The sequence below is a fragment of the Peromyscus maniculatus genome, chromosome 17, assembly GCF_049852395.1.
Source record: "Peromyscus maniculatus bairdii isolate BWxNUB_F1_BW_parent chromosome 17, HU_Pman_BW_mat_3.1, whole genome shotgun sequence".
In the NCBI taxonomy this organism is placed as follows: Eukaryota; Metazoa; Chordata; class Mammalia; order Rodentia; family Cricetidae; genus Peromyscus; species Peromyscus maniculatus.
Window position 1 is genome coordinate 39,315,668 of NC_134868.1, and position 26,027 is coordinate 39,341,694.

General features: G+C 43.6%; 1 protein-coding gene across 5 annotated transcripts in view; it reads right to left on the reverse strand.

The window, feature by feature from the left end:
- Positions 1-549: 549 nt before the first annotated feature.
- Gtf2e2 (general transcription factor IIE subunit 2) overlaps positions 550-26,027 on the reverse strand; it is a 50,420-nt gene continuing 24,942 nt past the window's right edge. For all 5 annotated transcript variants that reach the window (XM_076553526.1, XM_076553527.1, XM_042262571.2 and 2 more), the window contains exons 4-8: positions 23,665-23,772; positions 17,399-17,581; positions 15,809-15,902; positions 2,687-2,802; positions 550-1,274 (exon numbers count right to left, since the gene is read on the reverse strand). In XM_076553526.1, the coding sequence (XP_076409641.1) occupies positions 1,158-1,274; positions 2,687-2,802; positions 15,809-15,902; positions 17,399-17,581; positions 23,665-23,772 (618 nt within the window). In that variant the 3' untranslated portion in view covers positions 550-1,157. The remainder of the gene's footprint in view (positions 1,275-2,686; positions 2,803-15,808; positions 15,903-17,398; positions 17,582-23,664; positions 23,773-26,027) is intronic.

The following is a 26,027-nucleotide window of genomic DNA, read 5'->3' on the forward strand; positions in this document are numbered from 1 at the left end:
AACCTTCAGACACAAAGCAAGACGGTAAGTTTCTTATTTTCTAATTATGTGGGAGCCACCGTGTGACATCCTCTTAGACCATATTTTGGAGCTTGGGAGTAAGAAAGGTAATGCATATAGATGACGTGAAATAGATATGAAGTATTATCATCGGAAGCCCAATGCTTTGGGGTACTGTCACCCCTTTTCTGAGAATATTAAACTTGGTTTTTATATTCCCATAATACCATTTCAATGGGTGAGAGGAAACCTGTGATATCAACACACAGGAGCAGGGCAAGTCATGAAAGGACAAGTAAGAACATGCCCTCTTTACAAGTTCAAGTGGAAACCCTAAAACTTCACACACACTTGGTAACGGCTCTCACAGAACTGGACCAGGAACAGGTGACAGAGGGTCTCTCCACCAGGAGCTCTCCTGAGAGCTGGGCTGTGGTGAAGCCCACATTCAGCCTGGCAAGAAGCGTCTCCTAATCCTTGTTCAAGATGGAGCAAACCATGACTCTAACTTACTAAATACTCAGCCTTTTTAAAAGAAAACATTAACAGTTACATTTAGTGTAATTTTATTGCTTAGCTTATTAACCAGAGTCATACCCTGTGTTCGAAAGATGAAATCCACGCACTTGCCAACAGTACTGACTCCAATCTTTGGGACATCCCAAACACCCACCCACGCAATCAGTGACTGCGGCTGTTCCCTGCTATTTCCAAGAATTAAGAAAGACAGACTGAATTTCCTAACTTCTTAAAGATCTTCCTACAGTTGATTTTATTATAAATATTTTCTCTTGGAATAAAGAAAGATTGCATTCAGCACTATCTGCCAACCTGTTCTAAAGCAATCGAGAAAACGTGGAATCAAGAACCATCTAGAAATCAAGACAAATAGCAAAGACACCTGCATGCCATGCTATGTGTCTTTCTAGAAAAAATATAAAACCAAGCAACCGCAGGAGTTAACAGGAACCGTTCCCCACTCGTCTGCTGGGTGATGATGGTAGCTGCATTTGGTAATCCGCTCCTGTTCTGTAAACTCAACCGCTCCTGTCCTCAGAGCCAAGGAGCAGACGGGAAGGCAGGAAGTCTTCAGACCCCAGCATCAGGAAAGATCTTGACAGTGTGTCTGTGACCTTGTCTGAGGATAGAAATGGTCCCTATTTGCCAGGAGTAATGTCTGAGTAATCCTTCAGCACTCCAGCCAAGTGTTCATTGTGGGTCTTGAACCGTCGCTTCTTCTGTGAAGCAGGCTTTTTCCTTCTCTGAATGGAGGCCTGCAGGAAAAGGAAGACGGGGAACAACAGTGACTCCAGGGACACCACAGTTCAGAGTGACCGAGCAAGTCCAGAGACCGCAGCAGACACTCGCGGTCTAGAGCCCTTTAATTTCCCCTGCTTGGAGGTCCGGCCTCACCCACCCCACCACAGCACCCACCCCTCACAGCACCCACCCCTCACAGCACGCACACCCCTCACAGCACCCACCCCTCACAGCACGCACACCCCTCACAGCACCCACCCCTCACAGCACACACCCCTCACAGCACACACCCCCTCACAGCACACACCCAGCCTCCAACTAGCCCTGGTGCCCTGACAGCACAAGGCACAAACCCCACCGGAATAACAGGCAGGGCACAAAAGGATAACACAACTATGCTTAATGCCTTAAGTCAGGAAAATAAGAGGCAGTGGGTTTCTGTGCTTTGTCTCCACTACAAGTCTAAAAAGTACCTGCCACTTAGAGTTCAAAAAGTGAGCTCAAGTCAATACGGCAAATACTGATGAATGACAGGGCTAGAAAACGCACAGGCACACGAAGCTTTGCACTATTCTATATTCTGTAGACCTGAAATATCACGTTTTAGAACACTCTAAACACTGATAAAGTATTAAGGGGTGGTGTGTGTGTGTGTGTGTGTGTGTGTGTGTGTATTTGTGTGTGTATTTGATCTCCCCTCACCCCCAGACAGGGTTTCTCTGTGTAGCTTTGCGCCTTTCCTGGAACTCACTCTGTAGCCCAGGCTGGCCTCAAACTCACAGAGATCCACCTGGCTCTGCATCCCGAGTGCTGGGATTAAAGGCGTGCGCCACCACCACTGCCTGGCTGAGAACCACTTTTTCTTTAAAAAGGAAAAACTAAAAGCTACAAAGCATGCAAGGGAAGGGGAGATGGCAGGGCCCCAAGTCTAGAGTGCTGGCAGTTCTTTCCACCCTGCTGTTCTTGGACTGCAAATTAGTGGTTACCAGGTACAGGGGGATTTCCCAGCCTTCGTTTTAATATCCACAGGAGTCCAACTAAAAGGCTATAAAGACAGCTATTCGTGGTTCCTAACGCAGGACAATTCAGGATCAGCAGGACATCAACATGGAGAGGCAGCGGAAGAAATGGAGGTGCAGACAGACCAGCCCGTGAGGATGACACCAGGGAAGTGCACAGGACCAGAGAGGACAAGTGCTAGGCCCTGAAGAAGGATGGCTGGGGCTCCAGTCACAAGGCTGCCACGATGATGGCCCAGGCATCACGACAGGCAGGTTCACTGCCTTCAGTACATCAGACATGACCTGCTTTCTCCGGCCAAGTCAATGCATGAGGCCCAGAGAAAACCTAGTAGAGGGCATCACAGGCTCACTTGTCAGAGCAGGAGGCGGCGCAGAGAAGGACTAACTGCTCTCCAGTTACATACCACTTTCTTTGGTCCAGATTCCTGCATGGAAGAAATCCCCTGTCGCTTCAGATACTCCTCGATTTTCTCCTCATCCATTGAGTCCACAGTGACACTCCTCCACAGTTTCTGGAACTCTATACACAAGACAGCAGTTATTTCGTCGTGGATTTTTACAAACCATGGTAATCAAAGTTCACCCTGAATATTGTCTGCCCTGCGCCTAATTAGCACAACTGAGATTTCACTAAAAAACCAAAGAAATACATGTAGTTGAGCAGGCCTTCCTCTGTGAGCTCAAAGATAGCCTGGCCTAATGTAGCAAACTCCAAGAAGACAGGATACATAATGAGACACAGTCTCCACAAAGAAAACAGAAGGGGAGTGGGGAGGGGGAGGCAAGAATACTCCAGGGCTGGACAAAGCACCAGAGGGTCTCGGATCTGAAAGGCCATTCTGTTTTTCAGGAACAGTAAGAGAAGGGCAGTGTGGCTGAAGCATCCCCCTCTTCCAAGGGAAGAGAAGCAGTTAACACTCTTACTCCTAAAATCAGTTCCCTCCTTTTGGGGCAAATTCTTCCAACACTGGCTGCTCAAGGCCCTGAGCTCAGCGTCCTCCACCTCTGCACTGATACAAAGAAGTGTTCAGGGAGAGGGGCCCCAAGCTTTAGATGGAGGCGAGGCACTGTGACAACGCCTGTTTACATCTTTCTCCTTGTTCTGAAATCTGCTAACCAAGGCATTGTGAAGCAAAAAAAGGAAAAGAACCAACCTGGGGTAGGTAGAGCAATGCTCCATAGGAACAAGGAGAAAGGCAGGGTAGGTGGAGCAATGCTCCATAGGAACAAGGAGAAAGGCAGGGTAGGTGGAGCAATGCTCCATAGGAACGTGGAGAAAGGCAGGGGTAGGTGGAGAAAGGCAGGGTCTGGCCCCCACAGTCACTCTTGTACTGGACATGCACAAAACAAAAATCCGTGCACTTGAATTCCCCTAAAGACATCCTTAATGACCACGCTTATTAACAGCCCGGTCAACCTTTCCTTACACACACACCCCTGTGATGGCCAAGTCTTACAGTGTTACTCTGGGAACTGAGACAGACAGGGTCCTTTCTGAATGCTGAGGTGGGTCCCTAAGCTTCCTGTTGACCGCAGCTCAGAGGCTGCAGGGCAGGCCTTGACTACTGTGCCAACCCCTACACCGACATGCCTCTTCTCCCCTTGCCAGTCCATTAACCTTCCTGTTGGCTGACACACGCTCCTTCTGCAAGCTAGCTCACGGCTCAGTGGTTAAGGCTACCTTCCAGAGAACCCATGATTTGACTCCGAGCACCCGCATGGCAGCTCACAACCATCTAGAACTCAAATTCTAGGGGCTCTGATACCTTCTCCTGGCCTCCATGGCCCTGCTTACATGTGGTGCACAGACATACATGCAGGTGAAATACCTATGCACATAAAAAAGATAAAAAAAATTTCAAACTTTTATTCTAAAACAAACAAATGGTGACTAAGGCCGTACCCATGTGAATACACGCATGTAACGAACGCATTGTCTCAAGGGTCAGAAGTCATACAGCCAGTCCAGCTACTGTTCGGTATGTTCCCACACCTTCAACACATGATACCCCACAACACCCAAGAACTCTACCAGGAAGGCCCCCAATAAACCTCTTTTCTTTATAACTCACCCAATCTGTGACCCTTAACAAAAGACTACGACAGCAATCTTAAGCTAAGAACAAAGCACATTACAAAGTTACAGTAATCAAAGCCGCTGCAGAAAGATACAGAAATATCATCCTACAAAACAGAGTATAGAGTGCAGATAAGATTATCTTAACATGAGTCAAAATAAAATAGCTTGGCTGACTCTTCTTTTTTCTTTCTCTTTCTTTTTTCTTTTCTTTCCTTTTCTTTTCTTTTTTTTCTGAGACAGGGTTTTTCTCTGTGTAGCCCTGGCTGTCCTAGAACTAGCTCTGTAGACCAAGCTGGCCTCGAACTCAGATCCATCTGCCTCTGCCTCCTGAGTGCTGGGATTAAAGACATGCACCACCACCACCCAGCTCAGTTGATTTTCATTATGTAAAACAGTCTGTAATAACAGAAAACGGGGGAAAACAAACAGAAAATGGAACAAGGCCATGTAGGAGTGGCTGGAGAGATGGCTCAGCAGTTAAGAGCACCAGCTGCTCTTCCAGAGAAGCCGGGCTGGCTTCCTTAGCACCCACATGGTGGCTCACAACCATCTCTTAACTCATTTCAGGAATAGGCCCTTTTCTGGCCTGTGTGGGCACCAGGCACATAATAAGTGAATACAGATATACACTCATGAAAAACACCCATACACAAAAATGAAAGAAAAATATGAAATGTTCCAGAAAAATTGAATCTACAAGTACAAAAGGCAGGCAGGCTCTTATGTCATACCATAAGCAACAGTCAACTCAACATGGATTTTACGCACGCACGCACGCACGCACGCACGCACGCACGCACGCACGCACGCACGCGCACACACACACACACACAGCTTTCCAAAGCTCTGCTGTGACGATTCGCTCCTCTGCAATGACTCCTCCCCTCACTGTCTTCACTATTTTCTCTTCATCGTCAGGCTTCAGCAGTCCCAACTCTGCCGGGTGTTTCCCTGTTTTCCGCTTGTTTGGAGAGGGTGATTTATCTCGTGTTATTTATTTCTCCTGTTTGTATTTCGGCTTTCTTTCTCACTTGGTCACACCACGCTTGTTGACAGGCTACTGGAGCCATTCTTCAGCTCTGTCCCTGCACTCTTAGCTGAAATGTTCTCCTTCATCACACAGTGGACTGGCCTTTTCTACTAGACAGCATTATCAGTTAAGATTATCAGTTACTGTAAATGCTGGATCTAGAAGTTCAAATATCTGTATCTTAAGAGTTTGGTTCCAGCCAGGCAGTGGTGCCACAAGCCTTTAATCCTAGCCCTCGGGAGGAGAGGCCAGAGGATCTCTTAGTTCGAGGCCAGTTTGGTCTATAGAGTGAGTTTCAGGACAGCCAGAGCTGTACAGAGAAACTGTCTAGACCCCCCCCCCCCAAAAAAAAAGGAAAAAAGGAAAGGAAAGAATTCTGCCCTCGTCTCAACACCATATTGGTCTCCTTTGTCTCTTTATGCTTTTTTTTTTTAAGCAGGACATCCTCTGCAGGACAGTTGGAATCAGAGGTAGTCTGTCTGCCTGGAAATGGGAACGCCTTTCCTTCTGCCGAGCCTGCAGAGACTGAGTCAACCTAGTCAGGATGTGAGCTTGGTGAGCACGCTCTTGTGCTATCGGTACCCGTAACCAACAGCCAACTTCCAATTCCTTGGGCCACCCCTTGGGCTCCGTCCGGACAGAGTGGGTTTCCAGCAGTGATCGTCAGCGGCTGCTGACCTCCAGTCTGGTCTCTGCTGTCCCTCCTGCCGAAGGCTCCCAGACTCCACTGTGGGTCCCTCCGGGGAGGGGAGGGGAGGGAGGGAGGGGCTTCTCCAGCCTTCTCCTCCAACATCAGGCACTCCCCACCTCTGCCCCGTGTTAGAAGGACAGGCACCAACCATGCCCAGCAACTTGGAGAGAAAACCCTCTTCTTGCGGCTTTGCCTTGCCTGAGCCGACAGCCACTGCCGGTTCTGTTATCTACGGAACTGTGGACACACTAGAGCTACACATATATTTAAGGTGAACGGTAGATCACAAGGCAAAATTCCAATAGGGTTTGAGAGGATTCCAAATTTAATGGCCTTTTAACTGTGTGAGGAAGAAAACTGCTCAACTAACAATGGTGCAAAGTGAAAAACTTTTTAATTTTATACAACTGGTCTAAGAAACTACAAATTAAAAAATAAGATCATCTTTATTTTCTTATTGTTGTTATTTAGTTTGGTCTGTTTTTGTTGCTGTTGTTTGTCGTCCCCCCCCCCACCGCCCCCCAGACAGGGTTTATCTCTGTAGCCCTGGCTGTCCTGAACTTTGTAAATCAGAGTGGCCTCGAACTCAGATCCACCTGTCTGCTCTCAAGTGCTGGGACTAAAGGGATGTGCCACCACATCTGGCTTAATCTTTATTTCCTTTAAGGTTGTCAAGTCACTTAAAAAACTCCTTAAGCTGGATCCAGTAGTTCACCACTACAATACTGGGATTCAGGAGACTGAGCTCAGGAGTAGACCGGCCTGGGAAACAGTGAGAACCTGGTCTCAGACAGGTGGACAGACAACAATCTTCTGTTGGACTGACCAGACTTGGAGCCGTCTACAAAGCAGACCTCTGGTTATGTCTGTGAAGAAGGCATCTCTAAAGCAAAGCTGTTCTGATTTGCTTTCTGTCAAGACAGGGAGGAAAAGTTTCTTTCTGCTGACAGTTACAACCCCATGCTGTGGGAAGCCAAGGCAGGAAAACTCCGCTTGCTGGCCTGCTCCCTGCTCCCTGCTCCTCCCTGCTCCTCCCTGCACTCAACTAGCTTTCTTATAGAACCCAGGACCACCACCTGGATGACACTAATCACATCAACCTATTCTTGCCTCCATCAACTAGCAATCAAGAAAATGTCCCACAGACACGCACTTCCTCAAACTGAAGTGCCCCTTTCTCAGTGGGCCAAGCTGACAGTTGAGATGAGCTGGAAGGTGAGGCCCACTCTGAATAGAGATGGTGCCTTACCTTGAAGGGCTGAGGTCCCAGGCTGTCACTAGCACCTTGTTCTGCTTCACTGCGGCAGTCACAGTGTGACAAGCTGTCTCCAAGTCCTGCTGCAATGCCTCCCTGCCAGGACAGCCTTTATCCATCTATCTTTCTGTCTGTGTCTGTCTTTCTATCTTAATTTGTGAACCAAAACAAATCCTCCTAAGCTGCTTCTAGCTGCTGTCAGGTATTTAGTCAGAGCAATGAGCAAAGGAACCAATATAGGTGGGATGTAGGTAGACAACATAGACAAAGACTACCTACTATTGATGAAAGGAAAGGAAACAGATGTCTTCTTACAAATGGTACCAATGTCTACATCTGTCCACAGTTCACCATGGACGTTTTACAAGATGTTGAGATCTGTTTACATATGTCTTTTGACCCAGTAAAATTCCTCTTCAAGAAAATGGGCATATGCAAGCCGCCCATGGGCACACGCCTTTAATCCCAGCACTCAAGGAGACAGAAGCAGATGGATCTCTGAGTTCCCAAGACTACCAGGACTATGTAGAAAGACCCTGTCTCAAACAAACAAACAAACAAACAAACAAACAAAATAGGCATATGCATGCATGACACCAAGCATCATTTATAATAGCACATGGCAAAATAAGTAAAGCTTTCTATCTGCAGAGGTACATAAAAATTGTGCTAAAGTACATGCATGAAGCAAAATGTTACCAAGCCATCAAAACTAGTGCTCTGGACTGGGGATGTTGTTTTGTGGTAGAAAACCTGCCCAGCATGCTCAAAGCCTTAGGTTTCATCCACAGCACTATAAAAATAAAACTAAATAACCATTTAAAAGAGCAAGAGTCCAAAAGTAAGGACTCAAAAGTGATAACTACTAGAGGGAATCTTGAACTCTAAGGATAAAAGGGGAACAGTTCAAGCTTCCAATTAAGAAAAAAAAAGTTACCAGCTGCAGTAGTTTGAATGTAACTGGCCCCCATAATCTCACAAGGGGTGGCACTATTAGGAGGTGTGGCTTTGCTGGAGCGGGTATAGCCTTACTGAATCAGTGTGTCACTGTGGGGGCCTGCTTTAAGGTTTCCTATGCTCAGGATACCACCTAGTGTCTCAGTCAACTTCCTGCTGCCTTCTGGTCAAGATGTAACAGCCCACATCTGCCTGCACACCACTATTCTTCCTTCCCACCATGATGATAATGGGCTGAACATCTGAAACTGTTAAGTGAGCCACCCCAATTAAATGTTTTCTTTATAAGAGTTGCTGTGGTCATGGTGTCTCTTCACAGCAATAAAGACCCTAATAAAAATAAAAAAATAAAAACTCTAAAACAGACACCAACAATGGGGAGATAGTCAGATTTGGGGGATCTCATCAGGACCAGCAAGGCCGCTACACTGTATGTAGCTGCAGAAGGTGGTTCCAACTGCAGCCCCACACTACTAAAATTGATCTATTTCTCTCCCATCTGACTAATCAAACACAAAGCTAAAAACCTGAGTCAAGATAACAAGGAGCCAGATAGGAATGGCGAAAACAGCTTGTATCTTAGACACTGTATTTTCAATACTACTACTAGCAGCTAGAAATTCCTGTGTGCCATCTGGGTGCCAGGTTCCCTTTTATTGACTTAACTCGTTAATCTTCATAAAGTCAAGGTAAAGACACCATTATTCCCAGTTTACAGAGGGGATCTTGCCTAAGCTAGTTTGATTCCTTGGATTGTTCTCTTACATTCTCTTGACCACCACATTCCTATTACATCTAAATGAGTAAGAGCCTGCTTTAAGGAGATAAATGCCTTTATGAAATAAAATATATGCCTTGGTCCAAGTGTTCTGTTTACTTCCCTGATTACGAAAATTACTACAGAACAAACTATAGGATATAAAATACTTTTATTACAGACAAAATTAAGGATCTTGACTTGCTTGAAATTTGCTCATTCAAGAGCATTTCTGCTCTGCACTGGAGACTGACACCTAGTGGGCTGAAACCAACATCACCACTGATGCAACCCTACAAAGGCAAATATCAAACTGTGCCATGACTGAGGAGAGATACAGGGCTAGGGTTTGAACGCAGACCCTCACAGATGCTAGGCAAACGCTCTACCCCAGATCCAAAATCTATACATTTTCAATTGGTTTGACATGGAAATACTTATTTACTTCACCAACAGAAACTGTTTTGCAAGTTAATTCCACATCAGTGACCTATACTGACCTCAACTGAAAAATGTTATGTTATCCTTGGGGCTCTTGTCCATGACTGTTCCCTACAATGCCTCTACAGCACTGTCTGATGAAAAACTATAATGCAACGTCTTGTCCCATACAGATGTTCGACTCAGAATGAGAGGGATTACATCTTGATAAACTCATTATAAGTTGAACATATAAGTCAAAATACACCTCATATCCTGAATAGCACAGCTTAGCAAACTGGTATTATATAGTCTCATGTCACTCTGTGTATAAGCTCAATGACAAAAACCTTATTCACTTTATCCCTTATAACAATGTGCTGAATGATTGAACTCATGAAAAAGGTAAAGGTCACGAACATATCTCAATCCATTCTTCTTTCATAAACATGAACTGAACCTTTAACCCAGTCTTCAACCGGAGTAAGTCTGTCTCCCAAGGGACATTTGGCAATGTCTGAAGGCAGCTATGGCTTCCCACCATGGGGAAGCTGTGTCTCTGGCAGCTAAACCTGCCAGAAATGCAGGTCAATGTTCTGCATTGTACACACACACAAGATAACCCCGCAAAGATCAAGTTCTATACTGCACACACACAGGATAACCCTCCACAGATCAATGTTCTATACTGCACACACACAGGATAACCCCGCAAAGATCAATGTTCTATACCGCACTCACACAGGATAACCCCGCAAAGATCAATGTTCTATACTGCACACACACACAGGATAACCCCGCAAAGATCAATGTTCTATACTGCACACACAGGATAACCCTCCACAGATCAATGTTCTATACTGCACACACACAGGATAACACTCCACAGATCAATGTTCTGTATTGTACACACACACAGGATAACCCTCCACAGATCAATGTTCTATACTGCACACACACAGGATAACCCCGCAAAGATCAATGTTCTATACTGCACACACACAGGATAACACTCCACAGATCAATGTTCTATACTGCACTCACACAGGATAACCCTCCACAGATCAATGTTCTATACTGCACACACACAGGATAACCCCACAAAGATCAATGTTCTATACTGCACACACACAGGATAACCCTCCACAGCAACAACATCAGCCTCAAATGTCAATACTGCCAAAGGTGAAAATTCTGCTCCCAACATCTTTCCTAGAAGGTATTAGTTGATGAAATACCTTATAGTATTTTTAAGTATATATAAATACCTTATAGTAAACTGAGTTTATAGTCCAAAACTGTTTACAAGTATTGTGTTTTAATATTTCATTTTCTACAAACACTGTATATTGTGTACAGAATGGCTTACCTTTGTAAACCACAGAAAATGTGTACTTTTCACTGCCGGGTAATGGTGGCACATGCCTTTAATTCCAGCACCCAGGAGGCAGAGCCAGGCAGATCTCTATGAGTTCGAGGCCAGCCTGGTCTACAGAGCGAGATACAGGACAGGCACCAAAACTACACAGAAACCCTGTCTCGGAAAAAAAGAAAAAGAAAAGGTATACTTTTCACTTTATAGAACTTCAAGAATTCTGAACCCCTTAAGGAAATCACAAGTTACAGCACATATGCTTGCCCATACATCAAACATCTACTGGTTTTCTATAGTTATCATATTCATGGTGACTCCACATTTAAAGGTAAACAGCTATTTCATTTATATTACATTTCTGGCATAACTATGTCTGAGTACTTACAAATAATCAAAGAAAAACATTAAATATAGCCATTTACATTTAGGGCATTCTTCTGACTTTTACAGAAATTATACATAAGTTCATGTTGGGGCTGAAGAGATGACTCAGTAGCCATTATCTGAGACTCCAATTCCAAGAAACCCAAAGCCGCCTTCTGGCCTCCATGGGTCCCACGAATTCATGTGATACAGACGAAACAACCATATACATAAAATAAAATGTTTTAAAAGGAAGCTTATATAATGTTTTGCATAAATTTCTGAAGAGTAAAAGCATTACAAAATAGCTGTCATGAAAAAAGAGTTCACTCAATCTGATTAGACAAACACCAATAGACTAGGGTATCTCTGTACAACAGGACATGTGGACACAAGGCTGCGGCTTTGCAAGGCTGCCTCCATCCAGCTCAGGTTTCAGCTAACCTCATCTTTTCTCACAGAGGCCATCTCTGAACCTCTCACCTTCTCCCTTGAACATGAGAAAAACTTAACATCCTACCTCAGATTTTTTTTTTTTACAATTTTATTTATTTATATTTTATGTATGAGTGCTCTGCATGTATACCTATGTGCTGGAAGAGGGCATCAAATCTTATTATAGATGGTTGTGAGCCACCATGTGGTTGCTGGGAAATGAACTCAGGACCTCTGGAAGAACAGCCAGTTTTCTTAACCACTGAGCCATCTCTCCAGCCCCCTTCCTCAGATTTTTATCCTCTGTAGTATTTTTAAATTTGTATAGTCTTCTCTCTCAGAATGTAAGCTTCATGACTGAAAGCGACCTAAGGTAGCTCAGCTTACCACCAAGCCTGGTGACCTGAGTTCAATTTTCAGGACCCACAGTTCTTTCAGGTAGAAGGAAAGAACTGACTTCTGCAAGTAGTTCTGGGACCTCCATATGTGTGCCATGGCTCACAAACGCCACTACACAGTAAATAATAACAAAATATATATAAGAATGTAAGCGTTGCCGGGCAGTGGTGGCGCACGCCTTTAATCCCAGCACTCGGGAGGCAGAGCCAGGTGGATCTCTGTGAGTTCGAGGGTAGTCTGGGCTACAAAGTGAGTTCCAGGAAAGGCGCAAAACTACACAGAGAAACCCTGTCTCCAAAAACAAAAACAAACAAAAAATGGCATTTAGAACTGATTCAAATTTTTTTTTTACCTTTCTAGAGCTTTATTGGGGGAGAGAGAGAAGAGGGAGAGAGAAAGACCGCGCCGAGGGGGTTTGGAAGGAGAAAGGCTCAAAATCTTAAAGATGGAGATGGCAGCAGTTGAGAACACTGGCTGCTCTTTGAGAGGGCCTAGGTTCAACTCTCAACACCCACACGGTGGCTCACAACTGGAACATAATCCCAGAGTAGCCAACTCCCTTGCCAGGCACGTACACGGTGCACAGACACACATCCAGACAAAACACCCATATACATAAAATAAGCAATTAAAATTGCTGTAAAAGCCAAGGTTAACGATGGGCCACCACAAGAGAAGTGTCTAAACCACATGGACACAAGTGGGAAGTAAAAGATGGCAGACGCGCATCAGGCAAATAAAGGGGAGAGTTATTACACATGAGCTGGAGCTCGGACTCCGACAGAGTATGGACTGGACTGCCGTGAAGTCACAACACAACCGGAAGGAACCCTTTACTGATGCAGTATGAATACAGCCCTTAAACTGCGATCGTCAAGACCAGACACAGATAAAATGCATGAAAACATGGAACAACAATTACACAAAGTGCTGAAGGAAATCGACAAAACCATTAGAACTGTGAGGCCTTTATGTCTGCTTAGTCAGGGGTCAGATTAAGCAGTCAAACTTTTAATAGGTAGCAAGTGATCTGATTACGTTATTAAAATAAAAACACTGCTGGGCGGTGGTGGCGCACACCTTTAATCCCAGCACTCTGGAGGCAGAGGCAGGGGGATCTCTGTGAGTTCAAAGCCAGCCTGGTCTACAGAGCGAGATCTAGGACAGCTAGGGCTGTTATAGACATCCAGTGCTGTTACACAGAGAAACCCTGTCTCTAAGAACAAAATAAAAACAAAACACAACAACAAGCAACAGAAGTCAAATGGCAGTCTGACAAAGAACTAAGAAAGCCACACCAAGTATGAAAAGTTGGTTAATAAGAAGTAAAATAGGGGTTGGGGATTTAGTTCAGTGGTAGAGCGCTTGCCTAGCAAGCACAAGGCCCTGGGTTCGGTCCTCAGCTACCGGGGGGGAAAAAAGAAGTAAAATGATAGAATTAAAGGTTCTAGAAGTTATCTTATGCAATCTGTGAATAGATGATTCTGAAAGAAAGAGCTTATTAGGACAGACTCACAAGACAGAAAACTTAAAGCAAAGAAGACACTAAGGATAGAATCAAAGAAAAAGCAACCAGCCCAATACCCCTAGTGAATGCTTTCAAGGATTCAAGGAATCTAAGACTTTGATAACAAAGGGGAGAAGGGCAGGGAAGAGCCTATTGTCTTTCCTTTTGTATAGATCCAGCATAATACTCATCAATAACACCCCAAAAGCACCAAATAGAAAACTGACCAAGCTGAAAAAAGATTTTAGCAATGGGTCTGGAGAGATGGCCCTGTGGTTAAGAGTGCACACTGCTCTTGCACAGGACCCAAGTACCCATTATCAGGTGTCTCTCAGCCACTGGTGACTCCAGCTCCAGGGAAGCAGACACCTCTGGCTTCCTAGGATATCTGCACTCACACATTCACGTGCACACACATGCACACACTCACATGTACACACCCATACACATATACATATACTAAAAATCTGAGCTATATTACTATAAAGAATCCAGAAACAGACAGTTGTTTCCAGATCTTCACTCCTAAGCCTGCCTACCTTTCTGAATTCTAACTCAAAAGATTAACTTTCCTTGTCCTTTTCCAACCTTACAAAACCATAAGCATGCTTGCTAGCCTGAAACTCTGGGCTTTCTTGCTGTTTTTCTTAAGAATGCTCCCCATGCCCATACAGATGGTTGAAAACCTCCACTGCTCAAAATCGTTTTCCATCTTTGGGAGACAAAGATGGAGACGGAGACCAAATATCTGACACCAGTCAGAAGTCAGTCAATTCTAGGAGTGGTGAGCACGGCTCAGTACTGAGAAATCTAGGAAAACATTTCACAATATATTGAAGCAACAACAAAGAACCTTTTTTTTGGTGGGGATGGGGTTTTCAATACAGGGTTTCTCTGTGTCGCTTTAGAGCCTTTCCTGGAGCTCACTCTGTAGCCCAGGCTGGCCTCGAACTCACTGCCTCTGCCTCCCAAGTGCTGGGATTAAAGGTGTGCACCACCACCACCTGCCCTCAACAAAGATCTTAAAAGAAGCAAGACTTTTTCTTAGTCTGCCTCTTATTGTTTTAAACAAAATCTCAATCGTTTGATTTTACCAATAAAGACTCAAGAGCCAGATGCAGGGGGGGGGGGGGGGGGGGAGCCTGCTAGTTCAGAGAGGCAGAAAGAACCTAGCTGACCTTCCTCCTCAGCCAATGTCCCAGAAGCCTCCATTCTCCTATGCCATCTCATAAAAGACTCCTCAAACTGAATGTTCCTCCCTTCTCCTTCCTGTGAGTCCCTCTCCATCCTCCTGACTCTCTCTTCCTTTCGATGGCTATTTCTTGTTCTCTTCCCGTCAGCTGGTTGCTTGCTCTGCCTCTTGACCTATGGTTGACTTTATTTAATCCTGTTTACAATAAGCAGGAAGTTCCTGGATTACAGGTGTGCTGGGGCTGAGCCATACCACAGCTAGAAACAGGTTTTTCCAGTAACTAACACACTCTCGAGGTGTACACGGTGTGCTCAAGTATCCCGCAACAGCCTCTCCAGTATCTTCCTGAGTTATGAGGCTACTTCACCAACACACTATCAACATGCAAGTTACCAGCTACAGCACTGCCAACCGCCTAAGAATCTATTCATCACAATACACAGTGGGGAGCTAAACAGTCACACACCACACACCATTAGAGACTTCTTGAAGTGCAGAGACACCCAACTAGAAGAGTAAGTGTCAAGCTACTTAAAAGCTGCTCCTCGGTGTGTGAAATCTCACCATATGTATATGACTACTTACAATCTGGAGGGGTGAGGGAATAAAAACTCCCGTTCATCTCTGTCAGCCAAACAATAACAAAGATTTTAGACCAACTAAGGACATAAAATGGCAAACTACACTAGATGCAATATTAACTAAGTGCAAATAAGAGCACACAAACAGAAAATGGATTCTCAGACAAAGCACCTAAGAGACAGGAAACAGCACTAGTTCAGCAGGAGGAGTATACAAATACGTGGTCCTATATTACTAAACAGAAAGACTATTCCTCCAATGGCTCCATGAACTGCTATCAAGAAGTTCTAGTTTCTTGCCGGGCGGTGGTGGTGCACACCTTTAGTCCTAGCACTCGGGAGGCAGAGGCAGGCGGATCTCTGTGAGTTCGAGGCCAGCCTGGTCTATATATAGAGGTCCAGAACATCCACAAAAAACCTTGTCTCAACAAACAAAAAAAACAAAACTTCCAATTTTAAGAAGCATCTGCACAAAATGGCTCACCTTCATCCACAGAAAACTGACAGCTTTTATCATTGAAGAAAAGTATTTTCTTCTTATCGGGACGATTTACAAACAGTATCTGGTCCCCTAAAGCCTTAAAGAAAAAAAATTAACATCAAATTACTCATTTAAAATATATATATATACACATATATATATATGATACACACACACAGGAGAGAGAGAAAGAACAAAGGCTTCTTTCTCTTTAGCCTACAGTACACCACTAAGGTCTACATGCCCAGGTTTTAGCTGAATTTCTGTGTCTGTGTCTGTGTGCGTGTGCGTGTGCGTGTGCGTGTGTGTGTGAGAGAGAGAGAGAGAGAGAGAGAGAGAGAGAGAGAGAGAGAGAGAGCGCACTAACTATGCCTAACATGCAATGGCAACAAGCAGGTTTTACAAGAGACTCTCGAATTTAATTGGAAAATGTAATCTTCATGACCATAACTTTTACGGCAAACCCTTCAGGGTACCAGAGCAGACAGGTTATTAAGCAATAATGTTATTAGGTTTTAATGCATCTAGTTCCTTGGTAAAGCATTATCTAACATTATTGTTACAAGAGAAACACTCATGTCTTTGAGAAAAACTTTCCTGAAACCTTCTGAAGAATCCGATCATACTGCAGCTTCATAAAGACAAACAAAACCCCAACACCTGTCAACATCACGCAAAGATTCTCTTTCCTGCTCTGTGGCACAGAGTAAAGTTCAAATCTTATTTTTGAGTGTTTTTTGACTATTTTATGTTCATGAGTGTTTTGTCTGAATGCACGTATGTGCATCCTGTGTGGGCCCAGTGCCGTCAGAGGTCAGCAGAGGGCGGCAGATCCCGGAAGTGCAGTTAGGCACTGCTGGGGGCCACCATGTGGTTGGTGGGGCGAGCCTGGGTCCTCTGCAAGTCGTCGTCTTTTGTCGTAACTGCTAAACCGACATTTGTCCAGCCCCACAAAGCTCAGGTTGTTTTCAGACAGGGTTTCTCTGGGTAGTTTTGGTGCCTGTCCCGGATCTCACTCTGTAGACCAGGCTGGCCTCGAACTCACGGAGATCCGCCTGCCTCTGCCTCCCGAGTGCTGGGATTAAAGGCGAGCACCACCACCGCCTGGCCAAAGCTCAGATTAAACTGGATCAGTAAAACCCCAGTATATACAGGACAAAGTCTTTAAAAATAACTCAGTTCTGTTTTTTAAATGTCTAAAACCTCAGGGAAGCCTGGAGATGCCTCCTCAGTGGGTAAGAGCCCTTGCTGCTCTTCCAAAGGATCCGAGTTCAGTTCCCAGGACCAGAATCAGGCAGCCCACACTACCCGTAGCAGCTTCAGCTCCAGCGGATCCAACACCCTCTCCTCTCCTTGAGCACCACACATACGTACGTGGGCAGATACACACAGACACACACACACAGAGACCTAAGAGGCTGGACATGGTGGCATCCAGGAGGTGGAGGCAGACAGATTTCTGTGAGTTCCAGGACAACAAGGACTACATAGTGAGACCCTGTCTCAAGAAAATAAACAACCAAATAAATAAGTAAAGGACAACATTACTAATTCAAATTATAGTAATGATATAAGAGGGAAAAGGGAGATTACCTTGACAGCCTTCTGGGAATTAGGCAGTCCTTCCTCGATGTCTTCTAACAGGATCCCTCCTAACCCTCGCTGGTCGTGGTTATCCAGAAGCCTGAGCAGGGCCTTCTTATCTTTCAGGTTGTACTTTGGCTTGAAGGCATATTTCCCATCTACTACTTCAATTTTGGGATTGTTGACTAAAGCCTGTAATAAGACCACACTTAGGTTACATTTACTAACGGAAACCTCATGTGTATGTTCTGAAATTCTAACATTCCCCAGCACAGGGGCAAACTGAAGTATCTTGGGAACATAAACTAGCAGACCTAAAATATTAGACATCTAGGATCCCAAAACAGGTGATCAGCATAGTGCTTCTTATTTAAGAAAAAAAGAAAAACCTGTACCCTTGTGGGTATTTGCACACTGGGTGAAGATATACTGCTGTGATTGGTGTAATTAGAAGCTGGACAGCCAATAGCTACGCAGGGAGGATAGGGGGGACTCCCGGGAAGAGAGGAAGAGGAGGAGGAGGAATCTAGTTGAGTGAATTATGCCAACAGGACAGAGGGAGTCGGACAGACAGAATAAAAGAAAGGTAAAAAGCCACATGGTAAAATGTTGATTATAGAAACAGGTTAATTTAAGTTATAAGAGCTAGTAGGACATGTTTTTTGGTCTTTTTTGAGGGGGGCACCACTCAGGCCCCAAATAAATCACACATGGAGGCTTATTTTTACTTATGAATGCCTGGCCTTAGCTGACTTAGTTTCTGCCAGCTTTTCTTATGTTAGCCTGTCTACCTTTTGCCTCTGGGCTTTTCCTGTTTCTCTTATTTCTGTAAACCTTACCCTTACTCTATCGCTTGCTGTATCGCTGGGTTGCTGGACCCTGGAGTCCACCTCCTCCTCTGGCTCCTAGATCTCCTTCTATTTATTCTCTCTGTCTGCCAGCCCCCCCTTATCCTTTCTCCTGCTTTGCTATTAGCCGTTCAGTTCTTTATTAGACCATCAGGTGTTTTAGACAGAGTAACACAGTTTCACAGAGTTAAATAAATGCAACATAAACAAGCGTACACCTTAAAATAATATTCCACAACAGGGACAAGCTGAAGCTAAGGTCGAGCTTTAATCTGTCACTAAACTTGACTTTTCAATTCTTTGTTAGCATAGAAATTTCTCCGTTTTTCTTTCCCATGTGTCTCATTTACAACTGAATCTAATATAAAAGTAACTAATGAATAAGACAAACTTACTGAATATTTTAGTATGCAGTGGAAGTTTTATTTCAGCAAATGTGTACATGTGAAGCAGTATTTTAAGGAAGTTTTGAAATACATAAAAGCTCTGTAAAAGTTTGACTTACATTGTATCTAGAATGTAGTTCTCAAGTATCCTTAATCTTATATTTCAGAATGTAAATGTATAATGCAAATTTAGTTCGGTTTCGTGTAAGGGGCCTCCAGTATTAAGGGGTTATCCATTATTGGAAGGGATCAGCTGAAAGTTGCATATCAGCAATGATTTTCATAAGGTGAGGGTCTTTCTAAATTTATGGGAGAAATCTCAATATATGTTGTTGTTAAAGATGGTCGCACTGCATAGTCCTGGCTGTCCTGGAACTAACTTTGTAAACTAGGCTGGCCTCAGACTCACAGAGATCCACCTGCTCTCTGCCTCTTACATGCTGGAAGCAAGGACATTTTAAAAGGGACTGTAAACAGGTCAATCCTAGAAGCAATGTTTCTTCAAGGAACAATGGCAACAGAATGCCCCTTCCTTCTGGAGTATGCAGAAGGTGTGGTAAGAGAAAATATGGGCATTGAAGAAACTGCATATGGAGTTAATTTTCATTGTGGCAAAAGTTAGCCACTGGACAACAAAGTATCCTCAAATCAACAGGACAAAATGGACAGACAGAACACGAAACAAAGGACTACCGATTCCTGCCAAAACAAGTATGGTTATGGCTTTATCAGAAGGCATCTTCTGAGGCCAGGACAATATGGCACCATCCCTGAAGTGGCCTTCACAATCTGGAAAAGGTACAGTGCCCTTTTCTTTGAAGGCAGCTGAACAGGCAGTGGGCCGATGGCTTCTGTTGTGCAATGGAACAGCAACTGAAAGCTCACGCCTCTCAATAGTAGACTGGCATTTAATAGAGGGATGTGGAGAAGGGCATGCTTAGATGAAGCCATATATACACAGCCAAGAAGAATGGACAGCTGAATTCAAAAACCATCAACAATTTCCAGAATTTAAAATCCTGAATCATGACATGACACTAGTGGAATTCAGGTGTTTCTGGTACATGGACTGCTCTCACCCAGTGTGAGGTTGAACTGTTGACCTTGTGTACAACCTACTTCACAAATGAGTCTGTCAGATACGCTAAGCCTATAGGCTGAAGATGATGCCCCAACACTGTGGAGAAACCTCAGGTGACTGTCCAGGCAGCTGGCTGTTTCTGTCAACTCACAAAATTTTTGGAAGTTGCTTTTGTGCACTTCCTGTTTTTATTTTTGTTAGCTAATATTATTTCCTTCTTGGGTCTCTGAGGGAGTTGAAGATTAGTTAGTTATAGTTGAAGATTAATTAGGATAGAAAGTGAATTAGATACATTTTGGACTTACTAAAATAGGATAGATAAGGGAATTATTTTCTCTGATTTGTCAAATACAAATGGACTAGACATCGTTTAGGTATTTGTTACTTGTATATATTGTATATAGTTATTGTACTTTTGTATATAGTTTTTCTTTTGTTAGTTATAACCTTTTGCCTTTTTTCTTTTTATTAAAATAGAAAAGGGGAAATGTGGTGATATTTTATTTGTACTGAAATGTTATTTTAATTTTATGTTAATAAATAAAGTTGCCCGGGGGTCAGAGCTATTAGAGCCATAGTGAGAGCGTGGTGGTTAGAAGAGCTAGGTAGATTTCTGTGTGTTCAGGGATACAGCCAGTATTGGAGACATACGCCTTTAAGACCTGGAGGGCGGTACTTACAGGCAGTGATGAGGCAGTCATGTGGTTGGGTTTACAACCAATGAGAAGGCAGAACAGAAAGATTATTTAAACAGGGACACAGGAAGTACCTCCCTCTCTCGGGGAAGCTAGGAGTACTGCAGGAGGTAAGATTTTATCTCTGAGCTCTGACCTCTCGGCTTTTCTCTTTTACCTTGGCTCTGTGTTTCTTATTTTAATAATACGATTGGTTACATCTACAAGTAGGACATGTTTTTTGGTCTTTTTTGAGGGGGGCACCACTCAGGCCCCAAATAAATCACACATGGAGGCTTATTTTTACTTATGAATGCTTGGCCTTAGCTGACTTAGTTTCTGCCAGCTTTTCTTATGTTAGCCTGTCTACCTTTTGCCTCTGGGCTTTTCCTGTTTCTCTTATTTCTGTAAACCTTACCCTTACTCTATCGCTTGCTGTATCGCTGGGTTGCTGGACCCTGGAGTCCACCTCCTCCTCTGGCTCCTAGATCTCCTTCTATTTATTCTCTCTGTCTGCCAGCCCCCCCTTATCCTTTCTCCTGCTTTGCTATTAGCCGTTCAGTTCTTTATTAGACCATCAGGTGTTTTAGACAGAGTAACACAGTTTCACAGAGTTAAATAAATGCAACATAAACAAGCGTACACCTTAAAATAATATTCCACAACAGGGACAAGCTGAAGCTAAGGTCGAGCTTTCATGTGTCATTATTTGTGAGCTGATGGCCCAAAGAAAAATCAGACTACACTGTGCATTATTTGCATACATTCTTTAGAGAGACACTCATTTTATCACAAATGCTTTGAAGAACCTTCATTCTTTTAGAAGACAAACTGAATAACACTCAATAACCTATTAATAGACACAATGAACATGGTATGCCAATCCCTCCTCCAAAGTACAGGCTATCATACATTGGCATTAGAATGGGAGAACATCATGGGGGCAGGAAATCAATGGTCAGTCCTCTCCTGGTATCAATTGGCACTAGCAGCTGAAGAAAGAACAGAAGAGGACCAGCCTAACGCACATGGGAACTTTACCTGTAAAGTCAGGAGAACACACAATTACTCAAGTTTTGCTGTGCAGCTACTAGCAGAAGGGAAGCCCTCCAAGACAGGCTGGTGGCAGACCTGCAACCCCAGCTACTTGGGAGGCTGAGGCAGGAGGATTACACACTCAAGACGACTAGGTTACAGATGAGCTCAGGCCGGCCTGTGCAGCTATGAGAGAACTGTCTCCAAGTAAAAAGTTAGAGGAAACCTAGACGCACAGCTCAGTGAGCGCTTGCCTCGCACAGATGAAGTCCTGAGTTCAATCCACAAAACCAAGACAAAAGGAAAAAGGAAGCCTACATACTTCTTTCTTCAGTGCCAAGGCGCATAGGAACTTTACCTCTAATGTACAGCGGTAAGAATAAGACCAAGAAGAATAAAAATAGTCTTTGGGCTGGCGACAGGGTTCAGAGGTTAAAGGCACTTGCCACAAAAGCCTCATGACCCAAGTTGAATCCCTGGTAAAGGTGGGAATTAGATAACCAACTCTACCAACCCTATACTAATAATGGTAAATAAAATTTTAAAAAATTAAAAACTATAATGTTGCTAAAATCTGAGATATAAGCTAGTTGTGGTGACTCATACCTATAATCTCAGCACCTAGGAGGCTGAGGCAGGAGACTGCTGCCAAGTGTGAGATCAGCCTGAACTACAGAGTATCATTTAAGCTAGAAGTCACACACACCTTTGATCCCAGCACTCAAGAGACAGAGACAGGTGGATTTCTGTGAGTTTGAGGCCAGCCTGGTCTACATAGTTGAGTTTCAGGATAGCCAGGTCTATACAATGATACCCTGTCTCAAAAACAAAACAAAACAAAGCAAAAAACCCAACTAAACAAAACAAAAAAAACCAACCAAACCAAAAAACCAGGACTTAAAAGAATAAAACAAAACCCCACTGACCTCAGGCAGGTGCTGCTTCTAGCAGTGGCCAAATAACTGATAGAAGACTGTGACCTTCAATAATTCGGGCTAGCTCACCACTTTATAGTACAAAAATCAAGAACTACACCTTCCTTGGTAAAAGAATTGAACCAGGCCAGTGCTGGTGCCACATGTCTTTAATCAAAGCATTTGAGAGGCAAAGGCAGGGGGAGCTCTGTGAGTGAGACCCTGCCTCAAATAAATCAATGAAATTATTACATCTGGTTATATAGGGGGTACGGGAGCGGGGGGTGTTATTTGTTGTTTTGTTGTTTTAACTGTAGCCCAGACCAGCTTTGGACTCACTCTGGAATCGATGCTGTCCTTGAACTTTTGATCCTCCTGCCTTTCCCTCTCAGTGCTGGAATTACAGGCCTGTGCCACTACATCCCAGCTCCTATTTGGTCCTCACTCTCATCCCTGGTCCCGAAAAACAGGATGCTTCAGCATCAACTTAAAGAAGTGAACACCCAAACAGAAGTCATTCACTGGCAAACTGGCATGGTCGCGACTGGTTCGGGCTTTCTTCAAATGGTGATTATTTAAATATAACATTCGTGATCATTTTTCTCAGTAATTAGAGATAACTCAGCTACCAAAATATAGAGTGGTCATAATGCAATAGTATGTTTTACTGTCCCTAACATCACAGGCTTTTAATTTTTCTAAAGCATATATACAATATACAATTAATGGCCATATAAAGTTATGAGCTTATTATTCAAAATACTATTTATAACAAAATTGGTAATTGACTTCACAACTTTAATGTAGTCTTAAAAGACATTTTAAAACATAAAATTATATGAAAATAGCTAAACAAATTATAGAAATGTGCATGTTTAAATTAAACAAAGGCTCTACATCAAGTCTCAAGAAAAAGTAAAAATATGATCAGATAACAGTATTCATTAAAAAACACTCTGAGCCAGGCGTGACGACTCATGAAGTCCTAGTCAGAAGTCAGCTGGGACTACCAAATGAGACCTGCACCTGCTCCCTGCCCCCTTCTCCCTGACTCCCTCTCATCCCTCCCTCCATCCCCTACTCACATACGCACATACAGGCACACAGACACCACAGCTCTCCCCAGAAAAACAATAAAATGTGTCTACAGGTTGGAGATGACTCAATGGCAGAGTGCTCTATCAGTAGTGGAATGTCCTAGCACATGCTGAGCCCGGGGTTTCATCTCTAGCACCCCCACCCTCCAACCCCCTCCAAATAAACCCTCTAAAGAGCTGTAGCAAATACCTCTTTTCGTAATCACCTATTTTTCACAACAGTTTTGAGCCCGTTCTTACCTCAGTCATTAGCCATTGTTTCTGCTTGAGTCCAATATCCAAGTGTTGTGTCTCATCCAAAATCTCTTCTAGAGTTAAAGGATATGTGTCTCCTCGCTGATGCCGTGTCTATTGAGGGAAGTTTCAAATGTTAAGTGCATCAAGTCAGTCATAAACTAATCTTCTCAGGAATGTACAACACTATTATCTGAGGTAGTAAGTATGAATACCAGGATCAACAACATGAAATCATACAAAACCAGAGAGATAAAAATCAAACATTAAACTCAGAAGGAAAACAAAAATACCACAAACTAACCCGTAAACCAGGAGTGGGGATACACACCTGTAACCCCAGCATGTAGAAGGCTGAGGCAGGAAAATTACAAGTTCAAGACCAGCCTAGGTTACATGATGAGTTCAAGTACAGCCTGACCTACATGATTAGTTCAAACTAATGGAGGCTACATAACAAGATGCCAATGTGTTGAAAAGGAGGTCAACAGCAACAACAAATTTTTCTAGTCATTTTAAGAGTCAATTAAAAAGAAAAGAAAAAACTTGGAGGGAAACACAGATTAACAGAAAAAGAGATTTAGATCAGGAGTGCAATGTCTGATGCGTCCACTGGTTAAGGTAGAAGGAAACAGGCAACCCTTAAGGAAGACAGAATGCACTCTAATGGCCTGCCATCAACAAGAACAATAACAAGAACATCAACAAGAATAATAACTGCAGCACACCACACTACACACAGAGGTTTTGAGCAGAGGAGTTCTCTTTGTGGTCTTGCCCTGCTGGACCACAGTCACACATATGGTCACGCTTGACAAGAGGCGGCCTCTAGTGTCCTCCACTGTGCAAAAAGCTCAGGACGACACAAACAATGAAGTCATCAATGCTCGCTGGAGATAGGACTCATACCTGAAAACCTGTCTAGTCTGGGGTCTGACATCAAAAACACCTAGGCTTATTAAAAGAAGAGGCACATAGGTAAGCAGAAGGGTACTGGAGATTCATGAATGTCAAAGGTGACTCGGAAGAGGGTGTGGCTCCTGAACAGGCGTCTCAGAAGACACTGTGATTCTAAGATTCACTACCACATCCATTTTGGTGTGTACCTGGAGGTGAAGGGAAATGTTTTAAAAAATGGCTTCTCGTGGAACACATCCACAATCTAAAGGTGGACAGGGTACCAAAAGGGATAAGACAGTAGGATTAGGAGGAAGAATGACCTCTGTGTATGAACCTTTTTATATTATTCTACATTTTATATTAAGAGATATATTCCTTATTCAAAACAAAAATAACCGCAAGGCTCTACCTCAGATAGCAACAGAACCTGTTTTCTTTGGGCTTCAGTCCAGCCCTGTAAAACTCCTAATTCTCAACTTTTCACAACTAAAATGTTCCATGAAAAGCAGGGGGAAAAAGCATAAAATCGAATGTAACCCAAACAAAAAACATTAACTGTGCATTTGCTCTTCATTCATCCAAGTCTTTAGCACTGACTACTATATTCTAAAGATGCAGAGATAAAACACAATGAAATGCCAATTATACTTACACTTTCCCAACCTCCCAGTTTTGGGGCCAAGTTAGACATGTATCTATAAAATTTAGGTGAAAGAATATTTCTTAAAAAGACAAATTTATAGGGCTGGAGAGATGGCTCTGAGGTTAAGAGCACTGACTGCTCTTCCAGAGGTCCTGAGTTCAATTCCCAGCAACCACATGGTGGCTCACAACAACCTGTAATGAGATCTGGTGCCCTCTTCTGGCCTGCAGGCAGAACACTGTGTACATAATAAATCTTTAAAAAAAAAAAAAAAATCTCGCCGGGCGGTGGTGGCACACGCCTTTAATCCCAGCACTGGGAGGCAGAGCTAGGCGGATCTCTGTGAGTTCAAGGCCAGCCTGGGCTACAGAGTGAGTTCCAGGAAAGGCGTAAAGCTACACAGAGAAACCCTGTCCCAAAAAAAAAAAAAAAAAAAATCTCATAATGAAGTTGAGATAGAGATCACTGAAGAGAGTGCTTGGTTAGCACACACACAGCCTAAACCAGCATGCCACCACACACACACAACCCTAGCACTGGGCGGTGGGGGCAGAAGGGTCAGAAGTCATCCTCCAAAGAGTGCATCTGAGGCCAGCCTAAAATGTAGCTCAGTAATAGTGGGTGGTTGCCTAGGACACACAAAGCCCTGAGTCTTTTAAACCATTTCTCCTCTTCCAATCCTAACACACCTCAATTCCAGTCAGTATTATCCAGGAGCACACTGTTCTCAGGAGAGTGTGATAAAAGCAAAGAGAACACTAGCAAAATAAAAATAAAATAAAAATTTAAATTTCTAGGAAAAAAATCTTTATCTCCTCTTCCAATC